Consider the following 22,537-nt stretch of genomic DNA (forward strand, 5'->3'; position numbering starts at 1 on the left):
TCTGACTGTAAAGTAGATTAATTCATTATTCTGACAGGTATTGTTTATAGAAAATATAATTAAAATTGGAGGCTCCCCCTCCCCAAGGCAGTCCATGAAAACCAAAAAACGTTGTTAAGAGGAATGTAGGACCAGCCAGTCATTCAGGATACTATATCTTCCTGACTGAAAACATACAAGCAATTGTAAAATCTCTCTCAAAATCTATAATAAAACCTGCAAAGAGATTAAAAAACTGAAGTGTAGGGACCTTTAGTAGAATGCTTCTCATTCTGAAGCAAAAAGTAACTTTTCTTAGTCTTTGGTAGCACAGTAGAGCACAGTGATTAAAAGTGTCAGCTCTAGACTGAATCTAGGGTCAAATTGCTGAGATTGAATCCTATATTGGCCACTTGATATCTGCTTGGCTTTAGGCAAGTGCCTTAACCTCTATAAGCTTGTAAAATTCAGATAATTCTAGTTCCTACCTCAAGGATTGTTGTGAAGATTGAAAGAGATAATCTCTGAAAAACCCTTAGGACAGTACCTGGAAACTCATACCACTAAGAATAAGAAATATTCACTGTAAGATGAAGCTGATAAATTTTATCTTTTCATCAGTGGTAGTTTATATAGTTGTAATATTATTTAAAAGCACCAAGATTTGTTTTTTAATTCATTCCAAACTACTTGGAATGTATGAATGCATAAGCTCTTCAAAAACATCAGTGTTTTATAAAACAACTTCATAAAGAAGAATATCTTAATATCTTTTTCTTATTCAATGGCAGGACAGGTAAGTATGCAGGTAACAACAGATACATTATATTAATTCTTTAGCAAAACTTCCTATGTCTATTGTTTTCATCATTCCCAGGTAAAGAGGATTAGTTCTGACTTTCCACTCCTTAAATAGGACAGATTGACTCATGCTTAGTCATCTAGACAAAATACGTGAGTACTAGTGGTAGTGGTGAGGTGCTAGAGAAATATTTTTCTCTAGTAATATGCATGATTGGTTTTGGTGACATAGAGTGATATTGAATTAATAGTAGTCTCATTAAATTTACATTTGACACATAAAGTCGGATAATCATGTCCAATGTCAGATTCCTCTAACCAGAAACCTTTCCTTAGGGACTCCCCAGTGGCTTGGCTGAGAGTTTCTCAGAAATCCCTAAAACCTGAGGCTCTTCCTGAATCCTTCCCTCCTTCTTCCTTATACAGGTATTAGACCTGTGATCTGTGGTCTAAAGGCTCTTGCCACCTACTTCTGTTCCCTGATCCTGGATTTTTCATGGATATTTCCTCCAATAAACTTCCTACACATCTAATATTGTTATAGTCCTTACATCTCAGAGGAGTGAGCCAAAGGATTAAGCCAAAAATATTTGATTCAAATCCTGTTATTTCCCTTTTACAGCTATGTGACATAAGGCCATTTCCTCATCTATAAAATGGAAATGGTATTGCCAATTTTATGACATTATTGAGAGGCTTTTTAAAAATTTAATAAATATGGAAATTGAAGTTTGATTAAGCAACTTGCTGTGCTCGAACAGCTGGAATACATATATAGCTATGGGATGAGACAAGCAGAGTTCCTATAAATATTGATTTTGGAGATACTTGTATCCATTGGTGATAAATATGAATTATTGTGACACTTTCAGAAATTATTCTGGCAATATCTATCAAAGTTAAAAATGTTTTTATCTTCTGTTCCAGAAATTCTGTTCTTAGAAATCTATTCCATAGAAATAAAAGGATCAGTAAAGAAGGCTAAATACATAAGGCTGGTTATTTCAGCATATGTTCAAAACCTGAAGGAAAAGGGAATTCCCATTACTAGCTGAATGATCAAATAAATATGATGTTGTCACACCACAATATACAACATAGTCATTAAGAAGAATGAGTTGGCCCCATTACTTCGTGACTTGGAAAGAATTATATAAGTCATATTTAAATGAAAAAAAGCAATATGTGGAGTGATTATAATACATAATATATCCATTTAAAAAACCAAACAGTAAAAATAATCCTTTATGTATAACTTTATGTATTTTATATGATTATGTGAACCTGGAGAAAAATATAAGAGGATATCACTCATATATTTGACTTGGATAAACTGTAGGAGGGATGATGGTATGACTAGAATAGGAATTGATGTATCAGCTAAAGGAAGTAAAAGAAGAAAAAACCCACTAAAATATTAGTATGATATAATACACTTATAAAAATTATATAAGTGAGAGCATAAATTATTAGAATTCTTTTAATATGTGAAGAGGAGTCAGATGCCTAAAAATCACACCTGAGCCCCCATATCTCAAGCAAGTATGAAATATACAATTAAAGCATTGGGAGATAATAATTGCTAAGCATCTGTTGTATTTCAACAACACTGTTTCATTTGTTATGTGTGTCTGTCATCATTGTATCTATAAAACATCTGCATGAAATGAGAATTTAAAATTTTTTCCTTCTCTTCAGAAACAAAAAAACCCAATTGCAGTGATGTTTCTTCTTTGTTTTAAGCTCCAGCACGACCAAAAACCAAACCAATCCCTATTTATGATGCCACAGGAAAATTGCTTGTGACTTCAACAACAATTACAATCAGAATGCCAATATGTTACTACAATGATGATCATGGACCAATCAAAAATGTACAAGTGCTTGTAACAGAAGCAGGAGGTATCATCAGTTGTTAACCTGTCTTGTTAAATTATAGAGTATAAATTGCGATGCTAAAGTAATTTCCATTTAAAATTAGTAATATAAGGTTAGCTGCCTATTATTACACAACGTTTGAGCTTAATAAAGTGTTAATATTAACATGAATTATACTCATCATTAATTTATACCTAAAATACTTAGCCAAAATAAGAAAAGGCATAGTTAAAATATGTGATTTTTTTATGCTATGTACTGGTTGGATTATTTGGTTTGGACAAGATGGAGTCTTGATAGCTTCTTTGAAGGTATGAACAGAAGAATTACCCTTGACTGAGAGATATTCTTTGTGTCTCTGAGAAGTCATCCTCCACAACAAAGCCTGTAGATTCATGTGTTTGGGGAAAGATAAGGTTCCCTGTTTATCCAGGTAAATCAGCTGAATCATCCCTGGTTGTTCATAGAGTGGCAGATGTTGCATCCAGATTTTCCTCATGCAATTATAGAAATGCTCTTCAGAAATGTGAAAATACTTTCATATATTACTTGTAATTATATCCTTTTTTTCTGAAAATAGCTCAGCATGATGGAAATGTAACAAAGTGGTATGATGCATATTTTAATAAACCAAGGCCATATTTTACAAATGAAGGCTTTCCTAACCCCCCATGTATGGAGGGAAAGACAAAGTTCAGTGGCAATGAAGAAATCTACATCATTGGTGCTGATAATGCATGTATGATTCCTGGCAATGAAGACAGAATTTGCAATGGGCCTCTGAAACCAAAAAAACAATACTTGTAAGTATAGCTCATGCTTACTAATGCATCGTGATAGCAAGCAGGAAAACTTTTTTTTCATCCATCTACTCATCCTTTCATCTTTCCAGTAAGTACTGGACATCCATAATGTACCGTGACCTAATACATGGTAAAGACCAACAAGATATTGTCCTTACATTTCATAAATATACAGTTCCATAGGAAAAGCTTAAAAATAATTATGATTTGATATGATAAGTGACATAAAGACAATGCTAATGTATGGGTTTTTGGAAACACTATTCTAGTCTGTTTGTTGATGACAGTTTCCATTTACTGGAGTCATAGCAATGATTTTCTCCTCTTTGTATTATCAACCTCTGAATTAGTGACTGAAATATTTATAATTCACTTTAATATTTCTCATTCTGTAGATCAAGATAATCTAATGTATGAAAAACCAATTCTGATACTCTGGCTTTATTAAATGCTTTACTAAATTAATCATGTATCTCCTGTTAAATTGACTATGTTATTTTTGTCATAAGACTACAGTTTTTAATATTAAATTATTTAATTTCCAAAATGTAATTTTTACTACTAAATTTGAAAAATGCAGGTACTTTCATGTTTCTTGTTTGCCTGCTAGTTAAAGCATTATTAAATCCTCATAAACAAACTAAGCCAAGTTAACATTAGAAAAGTAGAGGTCAGGCATTTAAAAAAAATAGAATGCTTTATCATCTATTAATAAGTACAATTGCTTTGGTTACTAAGTTTTTGCCTGAAATTTAATCATCATATATAGACAATTCTGAAACTGATATACCACAAAATTTAATGCTTATTCAAATATTATTTAATTTGCATATTTTCACAACGCAGACTCTTAATATGTTCAATAAAATCATAAGAATTTGAGAAGAGTAGAGATTAAATTATAAACTGAAACTTATGAGTGTAAGTTGGTTTTGTATTTTAAAATGCCTGGATGTCTGTAATTTTTAAATAAGGTAAATTTAAGTTATCTCTGAAGGTGTTAGAGTCACCCATTCTGTAACCATTTTCTGTTTCTTATGTCATAAAATCATAGAGTGAAAACACTGCTGTACACACAGAATTAAGAATCATTTTTCTTAATTTATTAATGTGAACAAAGTTCTGTATGACCATTCTAAATCTAGGTCACTGGTATTTTCAAAGGTAGTTGAGGTATAATGGTTATTATACTTTATAAAGTATGTTTGTGTAACACACTTTATCACAACTGTTTATAACCTTCTGACTGCTCATGAGTCTGGCCAAACTTTTAGTTACTTTTTTATGTGCAGGATAATTATTCATCTCACATAAAGATAGGATATATTGTTCTGATGACAATTGATTTCCAAGTTTACATCTTACAAATAATTTTCTCTTGAATAAAAATGTGTATCTTTCATTGATTTTGTTTGTTTGGGTTTTTTTGTATTTTTCATTGTTTGTTAAATTATTTATAGGAAAAAGTAATATGGCATGCAAATTGTTTGTCTTAATTTTTTTATTTCATAGATTTAAATTTAGAGCCACAAATGTTATGGGACAATTTACTGATTCTGATTATTCTGATCCTGTTAAGACTTTAGGTAAGATACATTCTGTAATTTAATTTCATTGATAATCTTATCATGCTAATAATCACAGTTATAACATTCAATACTAAATATATTAATCCATGACTAAATGTTCTCAAGTATAAATTCATTTCAAGCTTAATTAGCCTGACAAAGGAAAACATAATATTTGTGCTATTCTTTTAAGTGATGGATGTTCCATCTATTCAAATCTGAACATAGATTTCAATATAGTATTAGTTCTATGCTGATGTGTACTAACATTATACTAAGCAAATATTTACTTGGAAGCTTAATATATAATCTTATATACAAAGCATTTTTACCTAATAAAAAAGAAAAAGGTTTATGGAAATTTTCCTGAAATAATCTTACAAACTAGGTACTTTCCAGCTGTTTTAAATTTTATTTTCCAATAAATAAATAAATTTTATTTTCTTTCTAAATCAAGTCTTTCATGAGTTTTTCCAGTTATACCCACCCAGTCAGGCCTGAATAAAACATAGGTACAATTTAGTCAAATGCAAGTGTTCTCCTCCTCCTCCTCCTCCTCCTCCTCCTCCTCCTCTTCCTCCTCCTCCTCTTCCTCCATCCTCACCATCATCATCTTTTGAGCTCTTTGTATGTATGTATGTAGTCCACTAATAATGGACTCTTCACAACTGTCTTATAATCTTTATCCATAGTTCTCAACCAGAGTGATTTTACTCTCCAGGGAATATGTGGCAATGTCTGTAGCAATTTTTGGTTGTCACAATTATGGAGACAAGCTACTGGTATAGTGGGCAGAGGCAGGGAGGCTGCTGAACATCCTAAATTGCATGGGACAGTCCTTTCAGCAAAGAATTATTTAGTGCATACTGTCAGTAGTGCTGAGATTGAGAGAAGCTGTCAGGTGCTATTAGTTCCATTTTATAGATGAGGCAACCAAGGCCCAGATTAAGTAATTAAGTGGCTCAACTAGTATTCTAGCACAGATCCCACAGATTCCATAACCATTACAGTACAAATACAGAATTTAGGCCTGGATTCAAAACTTGACTCTACCACTTGAGAAAAATAATGTCCATAAACCTCAGTTTTCCTATTTAGGAAATGGTCATGATAGTGTCCATGTTGAAAGATTTAAATAAAGTAGCATATGTAAAGATACTAATATTCTATAGTTAGTAAAATTTTAAATGCTTAACAGCTTCTGTTAGGCTATAATAGGCTGTATAGGATATATAATAGGATAGGCTATAATCAAAGATCTTAGAAATATACTTTTTCAGGAGAAATTACTTCCCTAGGATTTCTCTAAGCTTCCAATTTTCTCTGTATAAAGCTCTGAGAATGTGGACCTTTGTGCACCGCTCAGATCCACAGTATCATGTGATCTGCACAGTGAGAGCTGTGGCTGGAAGCAGATAGATTTTTCCATTATTCTCATTTAGAAATGTTCATCTGGTTGTGGAAGATTAATTGTCAAAAAAGTCAGCTTCTGCAACCTCTATGTAGTTAAGGAAATTTTCAATGTCGAAGAAATAAAAGGGACACATGGTTTGCTACATAGGTGTTTATAGAGGAATAACTACTGTCTTATCCCCTGAAATCAATGATTTAATTAATTAATTTTACCCAGTGATTCAATCATTTTAAAATTGGCTGACTAGACTTGTGGTTTTGAAATTGAGTGAAGTATTTCTTCATTGATAGGTGAGTTTATCACACCCTGACACCACCACAGTGAAATAAATGTCTTGGTGGCATCAGCATAATGTCCTCTATGTTACGGCATTTGGGAACTATTACCATAGCAAAATGGTGACCCTGGTATGTTTAGTAATGGAAGATAAAAGACATAGAGTGGATAGCTCACGTATCTTAGGGACATGACATTCTGTAGGAGCTGTGCTAAAGATGTTGCCTTGCTGTGTGGTTTGTTGTGTGCTATGTCTCTCATAGATTGCTGGTTTCACATTGATGTGAGGATATGTTCAGTCAGTTATCTGAGCGACAAAGTTACAATGTCCCGGGTAATAGGAATGAAAAGGGGGGAAAGACAAGCATCAGAAACCATGATGTACAGGGATGTGATTCCTCGCATTCTGCCAAATGGCTTCCTTCTGGCCAAGGATGGGCCTCAGCTAATACTTTGGCTGCAGGTAGTCCCAAGGTGTCTTCAGTGATGCTCTTATTTTTCTTCCTTTTTCTCACATCCAGTTCAGTGGAATAAAATAATTAATTCTAGAAGGTAGCAGAAGTACACCATCAGTTCTCTGGTACTTTCTTTGAAATCATGACTATCCCCACCCCAGTCATCCAAGTGCTAATGTTTGTGTGCCCTGCTAACCGCAAGAATCTAAAGGGGTTGTAAGATGTGGAACAGAGGGCAGAGCATAAAATCTGGTCAAGGTTAGGGAAAGAAGCACTGGTGAAACATAGACTTGATGTATAAGGTAGAAAGCCATTGGGTTGATAAGGGGTAGTTACAAGGAAAGGTTCTATATATCTGTGATCTCATTTTTCAGAGTTCATGTACTACTTATAGACCAGTGACATAAGGGCAGCCCTTCAGGCTCCCCCTTAGAGTTTCTTCCATGGATTCCCTTCTGATAAACAGTGGCTCTGTGTTAGGCTTTTGCCCTATAATGCTTATTATGGATTGACCACATGGAGTTCTGCTATCTAGACAGTCTTTTATAGTCAGTAAAACCATGATAGGCAGGAGTGGAGAGAATGATTAGGAATGCCACCCTGAGTTGCTGAAATAAGATGTGCAGATTTGGAGAATGGAGTATACCTTTGGAGCAGGATTCCTCAATGTCTAGAAAAGCGGCCCAGTCATCTGACTGGTTAATGGATTTATTACTATCAATTTCTGTCCCCACATTTTACCTGGCTATTGGATATTATGGTTCTGTGACTAACGGATTCAGCCTTATGGGTCGGGCAACAAAGAATACCCTTCAGAAATGGTCCATGACCTGACATTAATAAAAGGCCATTGAGTCGTTAAGAGCTTTGGCGGGGAAAAACCTTGCCAAGGAATATATAGTAGAAGGACTCAAGAAGGAAATAAACTACATTGGTCAATGACAAGAATGGTTTCATGGCTGTGAGAATGGGAGCAAGCAAATAGTAAAATGCACTGATATAATAGCCTGGTGTCATTAGAAGATTGCAACAGATGTTCAAGTCCCTGTTTATCTCAAATATGTCATGTATTTGGTTGGATGATATCAGTTGCAACAGGCGAGGGGCTCCCGACATTCTTAAGAAGCCTACTGAGGACTTAGGTGTATATGCGATTTCCGATTTTGGTGAAAGAAGTGAAGATCCCATCTGGGTCATCAAATAACCAGAGGATATACATTCATTCGCTGGTATTTAGCATAGCACAGGCAGTGAGCTCCAAGCTAAGTTGCCTGTCAGTAAAATCTTCAGATTTAAGAGCTTTAGTAAGGCTATCTTTTCAAGTAAGGATGGAGTATACATTTCCATGACAGACCATTTTGGTAGTGGCTATGCCTCTTATTTGAAAGTTAAAATTAGGGGCAACAGAATCACCATAGACTAATGAACTAAAAGGTTTAAGTTTATTGAAGAGTTAACAAAAGCAAAAGTGAGGAGCCTGGTAGGGCTTTGCTGAAGAAGGATGAGTGTGTGGAAGAGGAGTTTGCACTTAGGGGAATCTTTATGGCCTATAGGAATAAACAGAGGAAATGACATATGCCATTATTTTAATCCTAAAGAAATACCTACAACTTATTTGATTTTGTTTTCACTCAGAATTGAGTATTAGCATTTTTATTAACAAAACTCATAAGAATCCTTCTTAAACTCTTTTTAAAAATCCTCTTTAGGCACATCAGTTTATGGAAACTGCTCGCAGGCAATGTTTTGATTACAAGGTTTAATTATAGAGGATTCCTGTGATTTGAAAACCAGACACTGCTTTCTGCACCTTACAGGGCTTCATTAAAGCTGAACAAGATGAAACCTTAAACCCCATGGCAGAAGCACTCTGTGATTGTTTTCTTTTGTCATAACACTTCTCATTTAATTACTGGGCTAACAATGAGAAGTTCCAATCTGCTGCTCACTTAGAAACAGAAATAGGGAGACACTATGTATTTTTTTGCAGCAAAAGGATCACTTGCCCACAAGACACATAAAACACTGAGGAGTTTTATGATGTTAACGAGGCAGTGGTAATGTGGTGCTGAACCTCATAAACTTTGCAGTCAGACAGGCATATTTCAGGCACTGTGGACAGATACTGACTTTAGGGGACCTTGGGTTCATGACTTTAACAAATTAATTTCTGAAAACTTATTTCCAAATTGAAAATAATAATACCTACCTCGTAAACTAACTGGACAATTAACTCAGATGAATGAATGCTGAATGAATATGAAATATTTATTAATAAGGATAATCATTTATGTGCCAAGGCTTTGATGAGTATTTTTATATATAATCCCACATATTCTTCACAACACTATTAACACGATCTCCTATTTATAGATATTCTCAATTTATTGGTTCGAAATTTACAGCTGGGTCTGTAAGCAACTTGTCCGAGGTTAGAGAGCTAGGACATGGCAGCAACAGTTTTTATTTTTATTTTTATTTATTTATTTTTTCTTTTTAGCACCAGTTTTTAGACCCAGAAAGCCCGAGTCAAGTCAGTGCTGTGCGAAAAACTGCTGTACGCATAGCCTGGAAATCACTAAGTGTCCAACTCAATTGCAATTGCATTGCTCTTGGTGATTTTTCTGCTTCCAAAGACTTTCCTATCTTTGATGTGCCATTTTCTCTTCACAACATTTTTAATTACTTCCAGCTGTTTTCATACCACCTTCTACCACCTTCTCCTCTTAGCCCTTTTGAGATTAGCATTCAGTAAAGTAAAGCATTAGTATGCTTTACTAATGCACATAAAGATACAAAAATCCCTTTTTGTTTTTTAAACAATGAGTAAGTGTGATTCTTCTTTACACCCTGGAAACCACCGTTTATTATCTACTTCTAATATTTTGCCAGGTTGATGCTTGAAAATAGTATGTTTAGGGTATTTTATTTTATTCATTTATTTTTAAAGATTTTTTTAAATTGATTAGAAAGAGAGAGAGAATACCAGTAGTGGGGGTAGGGAGAGGGGGCATAGGGAGAAGGAGAAGCAGGTTCCCCACTGAACAGAGAGCCCAACCTGGGGCTCAGTCCCAGGACCCAGGATCATGACTTGAGCCAAAGGCAGGTGTTTAACTGAGCCACCCAGGTGCCCATAGAGTATGTTTATTTATATTTCTTCAATTATGAAACTGAGTGACTTTTCATAAATTTTTTATGCAGTACTTGAAAATCTGGGATAAATGGTGCTGTCCAAAAGAGAAAAGATCCTTATACTTAAGTTTGGTAGTAACAATTTGTTTTCTTTTAAGATTGATAATAATATTAGGAGATCTTTCATATGACATACATCTATATCAGGAGTCAGATATGTCCTACGAGGTTTATAAATCATTTAATTCAGCTTCTCCATAGTTATAAAGCAGGTTTAAATCAGGTCTATTAGCTGAGCTGAAATAATAATAATTTCAATCAAAAAACACTTAGGAAAAATGAGTGCTTTATAATTATGTTTGCTTAATTACAGCAGTGCATTTTATTATGCAAATAAAACATAATTTAATGTGACCTTTCTTAGAACTTTAAGTCTAGTCAGGAAATGACTTGTGCTTATTATGGAGAGAATCATATTTATATTTTCAAGTGAAAGAATTCCATTTCCTATGGAAGGATTTGGAGAAGTGACTTCATTTTGGACAGTAATGCTCCATGGGTATATGCATAGCAGTGAATCAGAATTTGTACTCGACAGTCATGGTACACTCTGTCCTTTCCTACTAGTACATTTGTAATACGTGTGCCCAAAGGATTACATACTGTTTATTAATACATTATATGTCATTTCCTCACTTCATTTGGCCAGTGCTTTGAAAGGGTAATCTAATCTGAAACATTTTTTTGTGGTCTATGAAATCATTTTTTTCCCCACTAGGTTCTAAGGTCCAGTGATTCAGTGTTACCTGATAAAGAGGATTCTTTATTCATCTTCATGTATTTCCTTTCCCATGCATATTCAATTAGAGTCAGCTTGTGAAAATTCATAAAACAAGCCTTTCACATGTAAAAAAAGGGATATCTAAGATACTATGTGAGCTACATGCTGCTTTACAGTCTCCTAAACTTAGCTGGAAATTCTAGATGACCATGAAACTCATTCGAATCTACCATGCAAAATAGCCACAGGAACCCTTTCCTCTTGTTAACATTTCATAAGCACCAATCCAGGGAAAAAAGATGAAACACTAATTCTTGCATGTTATACAGGTAGTTAACCTATTTTATCTTGTCACTTAACATTAATGATTTTAATAGTAAAATTACAAATTATAACTCATATAACTTAAAAATGGTTACAATTATAATTAATAGTTGTTTCTAAGTAAATGGTAAATAACTTGTATATTCTTATTTCAGTGCTTGATCTTCAACATGAAAATTTTTAGTATCTGTTTCAAAACCAATATTTATATTCATTCTGAAGTTTAGCAAATACTTATTGAGCATTTGTTATGTATCTGGTATTATTCTCAGAACTGAGAATGCAGTTTTGAATAAAACAAAGACTCCTGTCCTCAGGGAACTTTACATTCTGGACAGACAATGGACATTGAGGATCATAAATAAATTTATTAGAAGATATGTTAAAGTGTGATAAGAACAATGGAGAAAATAAAAAGTAGGATGGAGTGCAGAGGATATAGAAGGGGGAAGGCAGAAATGAGGAAGTTGGAGCTTTCAATTTTAAATAGGATGATGCCTTAGTCCGCTTACGCTACCATAAGAAAATACCGTAGGCTGCCTGGCTTAAACAACAGAAATTTTTCTCACAGTTCTGGATGCTAGAAGTCTAAGAACCAGGTTCCAGTCAGTTTGTTATGTGGTGAGGGCTCTCTCCCTGGCTAGCAGAAGGCCTCCTTCTTGCTGTATTCTCAGAGGGCCTTTCCTTAGCCCATGTGCAGAGGGAGAGAGCTAGCTTTCGTTGTCTCTTGTTATGAGAACACAAAGTCTATTGGATTAGGGCCCAACTATAATGTTAGTGTACCTCCTTACTCCAAATACAGTCACACTGAGAGGTTAGAGCTTCAACATAAGAATTTTGGAGGGACACATACATTCAGTCCATTCAGGCCTCATTGAGAAGATGATATTTGAGCCTACTCTTGAAGGCTATGAAGTAGCTACTCAGACACAAGGGTCTGAGTACTTTCCAAGCACAAGAAGAAGCTGATGCAAAAGCCCTATGAGCTGGTATGTTCCAAGAACAACAAGGCCAGTCTGGCTCCAGTGAAGTAAGAAGGGTGGAGATTGCAGGGGAAGTTGGAGAGGTTTGCATATTCACAATTAACATTTTCGGCAAGGATACTTTGCAAGTGCTGCTGCCTAGATCAAAATACTTCTCATCAGGAGGCATATAATATCTGGTTGTCACATTTCAATGATGTTAAAATTGATAAGTGAGTTTAGTTGCATGACAGCATGACCCTTCATTGGAAAGTAGGTTTTTTTGCCCCCTTGTTATAACCAGCAAATAATCTGTAGGATGACAGTTTAGTGTCCTGCTAATATCCAATTCTCTACAACCTTTCTCCTAATCATTAAGGATGGGCTTATGATTGTCCCTTAAATCAATTATTAGGAGTGAAAAACTAATTTCTAATTGTATTATTCCTTCCATACTGCAAATGGAACTCTCCTCCAAAAAGAGCTGTGCCTTAACTAGGACTATTTTTGACTATTTTTTTAATTAATAAAATACAGTTCTTATGAGAAAGCTGGGAAAAATGTTTAATTTTTTCCCTATAATTACAGATTTTTAAAATAAGGAAATGACAGTCTGGCTATAGCTGGTGTTTACAAATTATAAGTTTGTATATTTTTTATTTTGCTTTCATTGAATAACATTAGAACTTGTGGATTTATATATTGAATCTATTTCCATCAATTTCAGTTTATATTCATCATAAAATTTGAATTGTTCCCTCTTTGATCAGTAGGAACTTCTCATTTTCTTTCCATACCATTAGCCTTTGATAGCTTTTTTTCTTTTTTAAGATTTTATTTATTCATTTGAGACAGAGAGATGAGAGAGAGAGAGAATGAGCTGGGGGCAAGGCAGAGGCAGAGGGAGAGAGAGAAGCAAGCTCCCTGCTGAGCCAGGAGCTCCATGTGGGGGGCTCAATCCCAGGACCCAGAGATCATGACCTGAGCAGAAGGCAGATGCTTAACCATCTCAGCCACCCAGGCACCCCCTTTGATAGCTTCTTAACTCTCTGCCTACACCAGACGTCCCAAATTCCTTTTGTTTTCTAATCACATGTGGGAATTACCATCTCTCCAAGTTTCCCTAGTTTCTTTCAATGAAAAATGTATGTATCTTGAAGATAGAGGCAACAAGATTTCCTAGGAGATTGTGAATGTGTTCTATAAGAGAAAGAGTCAAATATGACTGCAGAGTTTTTGGACTGAGCAACTAGATCAATGAAGTTGCCATCAACTAGGAGGTAGAAAGATGTAGTGGAAAAGAAGGTATTATAGGAGTTCAGCTTTGGATATTGATTTTGAAATTTTAATTACAATTCTAAATAGATATATAGCAATCAAGTGGATACTCGTGTCTAGAGTTCAATAGATAGAAGTTAAGCAGTCATCGTCCTATAGATGAAAATTAAAACCATGGGCCAGCATGGGCTCATGAAGGTGGTCAGTGTAGATAGAAAAAAGAAGAGGTCCAAGGGCTGAGCCTCAGATTTAGAAGATCTAGGAGAAGGGGAACAAACATATTTGTATACTTTATTAACATTCTTGAGAAATATTCCAAGAAAATATTGGGTTTTGATACCCAAATAATATTTCATAATAATAATTAATACTAATGTTCTACTTCCTCTTCAGGTGAAGGACTTTCTGAAAGAAGTGTAGAAATTATTCTTTCTGTCACTTTGTGTATCCTGTCAATCATTCTTCTTGGAACAGCTATTTTTGCATTTGCAAGGTAAGATTTATTTGTACTCACATTCCTAAGATGCTTTATGGACATTATTCAGTTCTTGTCCGATCAGGAGACAGAAGCCAAAGCAGTTATATGAATGGAGAATATTTAATAAAAAAAAATATTCTAACTAGTATAAATAGTTAATTACTATAAGGGACAAAAGAACATTAAAGGGTCCAGAAGTAGCAAATACAATAAAACAGCTGCTGTCTCAAGACTGAAGAAGAATGGACAATAAAGGAACTAAAAACTAGAAGAAGTTTCACTCCAAAGTTTGATGTGGAATGTCTACTACAGGCATATACAGCCTGTCACCTATCAGTGGGCAAAGAAAATGACAGAAGGGGCTGGAACTCTTCTGTAGAAGGTAACCATCATTAATGGAGGACAGGCAGGCTGCAACTGGTCTATAGAAACAGCCCATCTTGCTGAGTAGTGTTGGTGGGCTGAGCTACTAGAATCATTCACCAGTGGGGAGAGCATACACTTAGGAGGCAGTTAGCACCCACCCAGGGGGGCTGCTGGGCCTCCACAATGAATAACAATCAGTCATGCAGCACTGGGACACACCAGGTAGGTATGTCCCTGTCTCTCTTGCCTCGAAGGTCACCGTGGTATCCTCTATTGACCAGGCTTAGTATCCCACCACCTGGCAAAGGGGAAGTATTATAGAGTCTAGCTCCAGTATCACAAAGCAGGGCCAAGATGGGCAGGTTTAAAATTAAGAGACAATAAAGTGATAATAAAAAAGCAGAAGGTACCAGGATTTCTGCATTTTTATTTTTATTTTCTTTTTCTTTTTTTTCTTTTTTTTTATTTTTTTTAATTTATTTTTTATTGGTGTTCAATTTACTAACATACAGAATAACCCCCAGTGCCCGTCACCCATTCACTCCCACCCCCCGCCCTCCTCCCCTTCTACCACCCCTAGTTCGTTAGTGTAGACTAGTTGGTAAAGTAAAGAGGAAAAAAGAGCCCACCATGTAAGGAAGTTGGACATCTTTGAAGTGTTGTCCTTACTGTAAAAATGATCTCTTCTGTGTAAACTTTAAGATTTAGACCCGATTAAAATATTTTTCATGAAACCTATCGAATTATAAATTATTTTTAAAAATGCAGAAATCTTAAAAATAATTTATAATCTTAAAAATAATTTATAATCTTAAAAATAATTTATAATCTTAAAAATAATTTATAATCTTAAAAATAATTTATAATCTTAAAAATAATTTATAATCTTAAAAATAATTTATAATCTTAAAAATAATTTATAATCTTAAAAATAATTTATAATCTTAAAAATAATTTATAATCTTAAAAATAATTTATAATCTTAAAAATAATTTATAATTCGATAGGTTTCATGAAAAATATTTTAATCGGGTCTAAATCTTAAAGTTTACACAGAAGAGATCATTTTTACAGTAAGGACAACACTTCAAAGATGTCCAACTTCCTTACATGGTGGGCTCTTTTTTCCTCTTTACTTTACCAGCTAGTCTACACTACATTTTTCAAGGGTCCCTTTAAATTCTCAGTATTAGCCTTTGAATTCCCTTGCTGTTTACAGAACCTCAGGGGAAATCTCAGTTGTGATCCTAAAATCTGGCTTGATAAAGTAGAGTTCTGAGTTAGAGTCCTTACATTTGCAAAAAAAAAAAAAAAAAAAAAAAACATGACAGCTAATTTTCTAAGTAGCTCAACAGACCCTGTTTTTATTTTATCTGAAGAATGTTGTCCTGTATTCTGCATGCCATGTATCATCTCTTTCACCTTGAGTCTCTCAAATCCTCATTTTGATGGATAATTTGAAGAGCTCTTGAAACAAATATATTTCTTATGCTGCATACTGTTCTCAGATTCAGCCAGGGATGGTGAGAGAAAGTCATTATTTGGCACTTTTAGAGATATATTGTGTAAGATATCTTCCTTGTCCCTAAGGGGCATGTTTTGGCCACATTTGTATTATTTCCTTGCTCTAAAATCTCTTCTGACTTTTCATTTCCTTACAGGATGAACTCCTTATGTGGGCAAGAAATGCTCCCCTCTTAAGTCCTACAACTTCCCAACTTCTCTTTGGCCAAATGGGTCTCTTCTCACCTGAACATTCCTTAGGCTTTTATAGACCTCTGCTTTTGTACAATCAATCAGAAAGTTGCTTCTTCTTCCTTCTCATTCTGGAACATTGATATCAGATATCATTTTTTTTAACTTCCTGTCAATACTAATACTTGTCCTATGACTTTTAATTTGGATCTTTTTCTTTTATTGCTTTTCCGACATTTATTTATTTATTTATTTAATTTATTTATTTATGAGATTTTATTTATTTACTCATGAGAGACATAAAGAGAGAGAGAGGCAGAGACACAGGCAGAGGGAGAAGCAGGCTCCGTGCAGGGATCATGCCCTGGGCCGAAAGCAGGCACTCGAGCGCTGAGCCACCCAGGCGTCCTTGCTTTTTTCTACATTTAGATGTTGCTTCTCAACTAAACTGTAATGTTGTTGAGGATGGGAAACATATTTTATACTTCCTATTATTTTATACCATCCTTAATACGTAACTCATTAAATAATAGATATTTGAAATGTAAAAGAGAGATAGACTAGCTAATATCGCTTTGTCATATACCATATTATGCCCTGAAAAATAAGCATGTAAAGGGCTTAAAATGAAAGGACTTTGATTTGGTTCTTAGATTCCTGTGATTTTTATTTTTGAAACTGAGTCTTCTGAAGTAAAGATAACATTATATACTTCACAATATTTTTATAGAAAGCCAATGAGACTAATCAAAACGTATTTCTATACATTTTCATGAATGTAGAGCTGTTTCATGGATATAACAACAATGGAACATTGTCTTTTGGCACTGGTGCTGCTACCAATGAACTGGTTCCACTTTGGCCTGCTTTCTTTTTATGACAAATCTAGAGACAGCTAGAGGGCGGAAAAACAAGTTCATAGCATCAGTTTCATTTGCTCTGTATTTTAAATTTGCCAATGGCCCAGGCCTTGATCAACTAATTCCCATTAAAATTTGAAGCTTCCACAAAGCAACATGTTAAAGGAATATAATAGAATAGGCTTCATGGAATTCAAACAGGAAAAAAGATGTGAGGAGCTATAAATTTGCACCATATTCAGAGAAGTGACCCCAACGAAGAAATTATCAGACTGCTATCGTGACTTAAAAAGAAAATGAAACTTAATTCTATATGCTTTCTGTGATATTTCCATTTTGGACTTTACAACACTTATTTTAGAATTCGACAGAAGCAGAAAGAAGGCGGCACGTACTCTCCTCGAGATGCAGAAATTATTGACACTAAATTCAAGCTGGATCAGCTCATCACTGTGGCAGATCTGGAACTGAAGGACGAGAGATTAACGCGGTGAGCACACTCCTCTTGGCGAACAGTGGTTCAGAGGGCCTGGAGCCATGACCCTATTCTGACCTATGCTTGTTGGAAGTGTTTGTGGGGCTCCTATTTACACAGGTCATAGAGATCTTCTTTCAAAGGGTGACCTCCATCTTCTGCACACTTCTCACTGGTGTTCGGAGAATCACTTAATCTTCCTCATGCTTTGGGTTCAATATGAACCTCGGACTATAATGTTCAACCAAGCTTTTTTTTTTTTTTTTCCTGAGACAAATATTTTTAAACATTAAACCTTTAAAATTATGTTTAATAATTCACTTCAGATGATAGATTTCTTTTTCACTGGATTTGCTGGAAGTGTCCATATTTTTCATCACAAGTTTAATTAAATTTGTAACTACTTGATCTGTTTACATCATTTTTATGAAAGCCTTATAGCTCTTTGTTTTAGGATGAAATTACACTAAGAGTCTAACTTGTGTGTTAACACTTCATTTTTTAAATTGCTTAGTGTTTAAAAATTAAATACAAGGTAAAAATTACCTGTGGAAGGAAAAGTGTGTCTTCAGTATGTGTCAGAAATAGTAAAGGTGCTTAATTTTAAAGAGTATTTTAAATCCTTTTGAAATCATTATAAATCATTCAAAATGTTGGCACATCTGAAAAACTTGTCTATTAACAGAATTCATCAAATTCTTAATAAAAACTGTCATCAGGCCATCATAACTAGTTTAGATTCTTATAAGACCCAATGTTTTGTGGTGCTTATAAGCACATGACAGCTTTTACAAAGTACATGAAGAACTATGCTGGACTTTAAAAATTATTATTAACTCTGGAAATATGCCATTAAAGTTCCTGAACTTAAAAAGGAATTGTTCTTAGTTGTCATTTAGCAAAGCTGGTCTTTACCTAATAGATTGACTTTGAAAGAATATTTTTCAGCATATCTAAAAATATCTAATGTGTGTTTTGGAGGGAAGTGTCATCTGATGAGCAGGGGCCTTCCAAATACTGCAAAATGAAAGCTATTCAGTGTTATCACTAAATTAGAAGGACGTTTACTTTCTTAAAGAGGAAAACTCACTTCTTTATATTGAGATATTCACCTTTGTTTATATTCTAGTAGGGGTGGTTTCTATGGATATAACAAAATGGATGGTGCTCCAAAGACCATATGTAAGACGGTTATATATTATCCAGGACATAGTTTTCCACACTAGAAAGGTTATGTATGAAAGACCAATAGATTTTCAGGGTAACCTGCCAAAGCTACGCCACATTTTAGGAGCAATACAGCATTCCAGTATTAGGCTGTGTCTCAGCCCTAAAACGGTCACCCTGCATAGTAAAAGGAAGTGTCTTCTCCTTTCCCCTGCGGGCCAACTGAATTTCTGCATTATTCTCTCAAATCCTGTCCTTAATTTGTGTTCCACTTCTACAGTCCTGGAGTCTCAGTGTCTTCTCACACCCAAAAGTATAAGGCATAAAACATCAAACCTCTCAGTTCAATTAATTTTAGTTGTTTGAACAATTTAGTTGAATCCGTTCAGACTAAAATGTGAGCTTCTAAGTGTCCAAACACTTTTAGGGCACTTTTTAAAGAACCTTTAATGATCCCCTAAAAGTTCTTAATAAGTAGATCTTTAGGAAAGAGATAGGACATAATGAAGTGAAAAGAGCCATTCGGTATTAAAGTGTTCTTTATCGAGGAGGTTATCATTCTAGGCAAGCTACGGGGAGGTTAGATCCCCTAAGCTCTGTGTGTTTTCACAGCTTGCCCTTTCCTGCACTTCTGAACACAGCCATTATCTAAAAGCTGGATGATTTTTGTTTTGTTTTGTTTTTTTAACAATGACTGTCATGGCAGCTAATGGAAAAGGTGAATAAGGACTGCATAGATTGCTTATTATTGGTTTTTTATAAATCAGGGACTGTCTTATTTAACCTTGACTCCTAATTATTTATTTTGCTGCTTCCATGTCTGTTTATGTATATGTGGATTTATTTGTAAAATGATATAGAAGCGTCTTTCAAGTATATCTCAAATAGTGTTTATTTATTTTTGCCCATAGATCATTAGTATATATTACCCCAGTAATAGTATAGTTGGAAATTTTAGTTTCTATGCTTTTTTACTTTCTTATTTTTTGTTATGATTCCAGCATTCATGACTGTAAAACATTTTTATTTGTAATGCCAGTGGCACATAAGAGTATGTTTTGCTTGATGACTACAGAAATCTATTAAAATAACTATCAAGTGGTTTGAGTATTAGCTCTTCATTACAGATCTGCCTCCAGATTCACTATTAATGGAAGGTTTTTCATGTTAATAATTTCAGTACTACAGAAGACAATAAATCTAGAAAAATAGTAACTAATGGATCCATAGTCATGTGCACATTTACTAGGGGCCACCCTTCAGTGACACTCTAAAGTCTTCACTTGACTTTAAGGTACTGGAAGATCTAAATCTACTGAAAGCCACATAGGTCATGAGAGGAGAGCCACAGACGCTGATAGTAGATTCTGAGAGTAAAAAATCAGGGAGTTTGAGGGGTTTCAAAATTGTTGAATAACTTATGTCATATGTCTTTGTTATTTTCAGGAAAGTACGTAGGTAATTTCCTTCCAATCTACCCAGCTAACATATGCTCTTTCTACTTGAGGCTTAGGCAATGTTCCTTTCCTTCCAACTTGCCCACTTCCTTCATGCTAATTGGACTAGCAGTGTTCCTCAGTGTCATATGTTTGACCTATCCATAAGAGAAGTGAAAAAAGACTATCTAATCAATAATTAAATATTAATTCTAGGAGATTATCTATTTGACAAAAGTCATTATGATGCTTATACTAAATCCTGTCGAGGACTTGGAGTTTTATAGTCGGAAATTATTTCTTTGGTGACAAGTACCTGTATATTGACATACATGTTAAGATTCATCCTGTAATTTTTGTATGTGTAAACTCCCATTATTTAATTATATACTACCTTGTTTCACAAAGGATCTCAAGAATTCTCTCCCATTGTACTTTTTCTTCCTGAAGGCGAATGAAACTCAAGTGAAGATTTAGTACCCTGGAAAAAAAAAAAGAAAAAGAAAAAAAGATTTTGTACTCTGTAACTCCATGAAAACATTCAGGATAGGCCATGATAATGTTTTAAATTCCTATTTGGAATGATAACTAGATCATTTCCTTAATACATATCTTATATTTAAGTTTAGAGAATGCAAGATATATTTCTTAGGAAGGGTATTTAATATTTTGGGCTCATCTCTTCCACATTCACCAGATTAGAAAATGACCTTTGTGGTTTGTTACTTGATAAAGAAATGAACAAAAAGGCATTTTGCGACAGCTTCTTCAAAACACAGCCGCTTAGCCCAAGGAAGTGAGGAAGGTTTCTAGGAGGAAATATTGGCAAGAGCATGAACATTCAGGTAAAAGAGACCTGTCTCTTCAAGATTGCAGAGACCAGCTGGCCCTATGGATTGCTTTATCTAATTTGACTGCAACACAAATGACCTTCCCCAGAGAGTTATAACACTTAAAATTAAATAAGCTATCAGAATGCTCACGAGTTAAATATTCTATTTGCTAAAAATGTTTATTTTTCACTGTCTCCTTACCAGGCTTAATTTATAGTAGGCTTCCCTCCTCCCTCCCCCACCCATGGTGAGTAAATCAGAAAAAAACAAAAACAAAAACAAAAACAGTAGAATAACATTAATCAGTGTTACTAATCTTCTTACTTGACACTCAGTTTCTTCCAAACCTGATTTTTCCCCTCAAATTTTGTGCATCATTCCATATTATCTTGCCTATTTTAGTTGAGTGAATGTAATGGTGCATTAATTAGACTCAAGGCCCAATCCAGTAATCATGAATGGAATTAAAATCCTCAACAAAATAAAGCAAACAAATGAATTGTTGTTTTAAGAGTATTTTCCTTTTTTCAGTAATTTTAGAAGTTTGCATATTAAATTTTTGTTAAATGTATGTATCTTCGGGAAGCTCTTGTAAACTCTAAAATCAGAATACATTTGGCATTATTGTTTTTTACAATTTTTTTAAAAGATCTATTTATTTATTTGACAGAGAGAGAGAGAGAGAGAGCACAAGTAGGCAGGAGTGGCAGAGGGAAAAGGAGAAGCAGGCTCCCCTCTGAGCAGAGAGCCCAATGCAAGGCTAGATCCCTGGACCCTGAGATCATGACCTGAGCTGAAGGCAGACACTTGACTGACTGAGCCACCCAGGCACCCCTGTTATTTCCAATCTTTATAAAATTAAAAATCACCCCAGTCTACTTACACATAGAGAGCTTGCTAACCTGATAATTGCTACTATTTATACGCAACTACTATGTGTTAATTCTGTGTGTAGTGATCTCACTTAACTCTTTCAATCCTTTGTGGTAGATACTTTTATCCTCATTTTACAGTTGAAAAACAAAAGATACTTAGAGAATTTAAGTTCAAGGTGGTACATCTAGTAAATAGAATAGTCACGATGCTCACCTCAGTGTGTTTGATTCAGAGGTAACAGATTGATTCGAAGGTAACAAGATGTGCCTGCACGTGTGTGTGTGTGTGTGTGTGTGTGTGTGTGTGTGTAACTCTGAAGCATACTAGATGAGATCAACATAACCCCTATTAAAAAAAAATAAGGCCCCATGGGATCCTTCTGCAAGCAGTGTTTTCTATGCAGAGAATTGATTCTAAGGGAAGAATTGCTTTTTTTTTAAATTATTTCTGCTTTAGTGATATGGGACAAAGGAGTGGTGGCATTATACAATAGGTTCAAACTTGCAAACTGACCTTCAGTAAGAATACACAATATTTGACTGGTACATGAAATTCTATGTAAAACCATTAGCATTTTAATTGCCATCAATTTTTTGACAGATTCTGGTCATTAATTCTACTTCTCTCATAAACTGTTTTGCAAATGACATCAAAAATACATGAATCCAGATAAGAAATGTCTGACAAATATGTGAACTTC

General features: G+C 34.6%; 1 protein-coding gene and 1 long non-coding RNA gene across 6 annotated transcripts in view; one reads left to right on the plus strand and one right to left on the minus strand.

Moving 5' to 3' along the window:
• Positions 1-22,537, plus strand: part of PTPRQ (protein tyrosine phosphatase receptor type Q) — a 246,273-nt gene that overhangs the window by 187,378 nt on the left and 36,358 nt on the right. For all 4 annotated transcript variants that reach the window (XM_072772894.1, XM_072772895.1, XM_072772896.1 and 1 more), the window contains 5 exons: positions 2,524-2,682; positions 3,239-3,461; positions 4,974-5,047; positions 14,045-14,144; positions 17,412-17,540. In XM_072772894.1, coding sequence (XP_072628995.1) covers positions 2,524-2,682; positions 3,239-3,461; positions 4,974-5,047; positions 14,045-14,144; positions 17,412-17,540 — 685 coding nt within the window. The remainder of the gene's footprint in view (positions 1-2,523; positions 2,683-3,238; positions 3,462-4,973; positions 5,048-14,044; positions 14,145-17,411; positions 17,541-22,537) is intronic.
• Positions 4,543-22,537, minus strand: part of LOC140602804 (uncharacterized) — a 76,086-nt gene continuing 58,091 nt past the window's right edge. For both annotated transcript variants that reach the window (XR_012005717.1, XR_012005718.1), the window contains 2 exons: positions 20,523-20,609; positions 4,543-7,264 (listed from right to left, as the gene is read on the minus strand). This is a non-coding gene — a long non-coding RNA (uncharacterized lncRNA). The remainder of the gene's footprint in view (positions 7,265-20,522; positions 20,610-22,537) is intronic.

The sequence above is a fragment of the Canis lupus genome, chromosome 13 (genome assembly GCF_048164855.1).
Source record: "Canis lupus baileyi chromosome 13, mCanLup2.hap1, whole genome shotgun sequence".
NCBI lineage: Eukaryota > Metazoa > Chordata > Mammalia > Carnivora > Canidae > Canis > Canis lupus.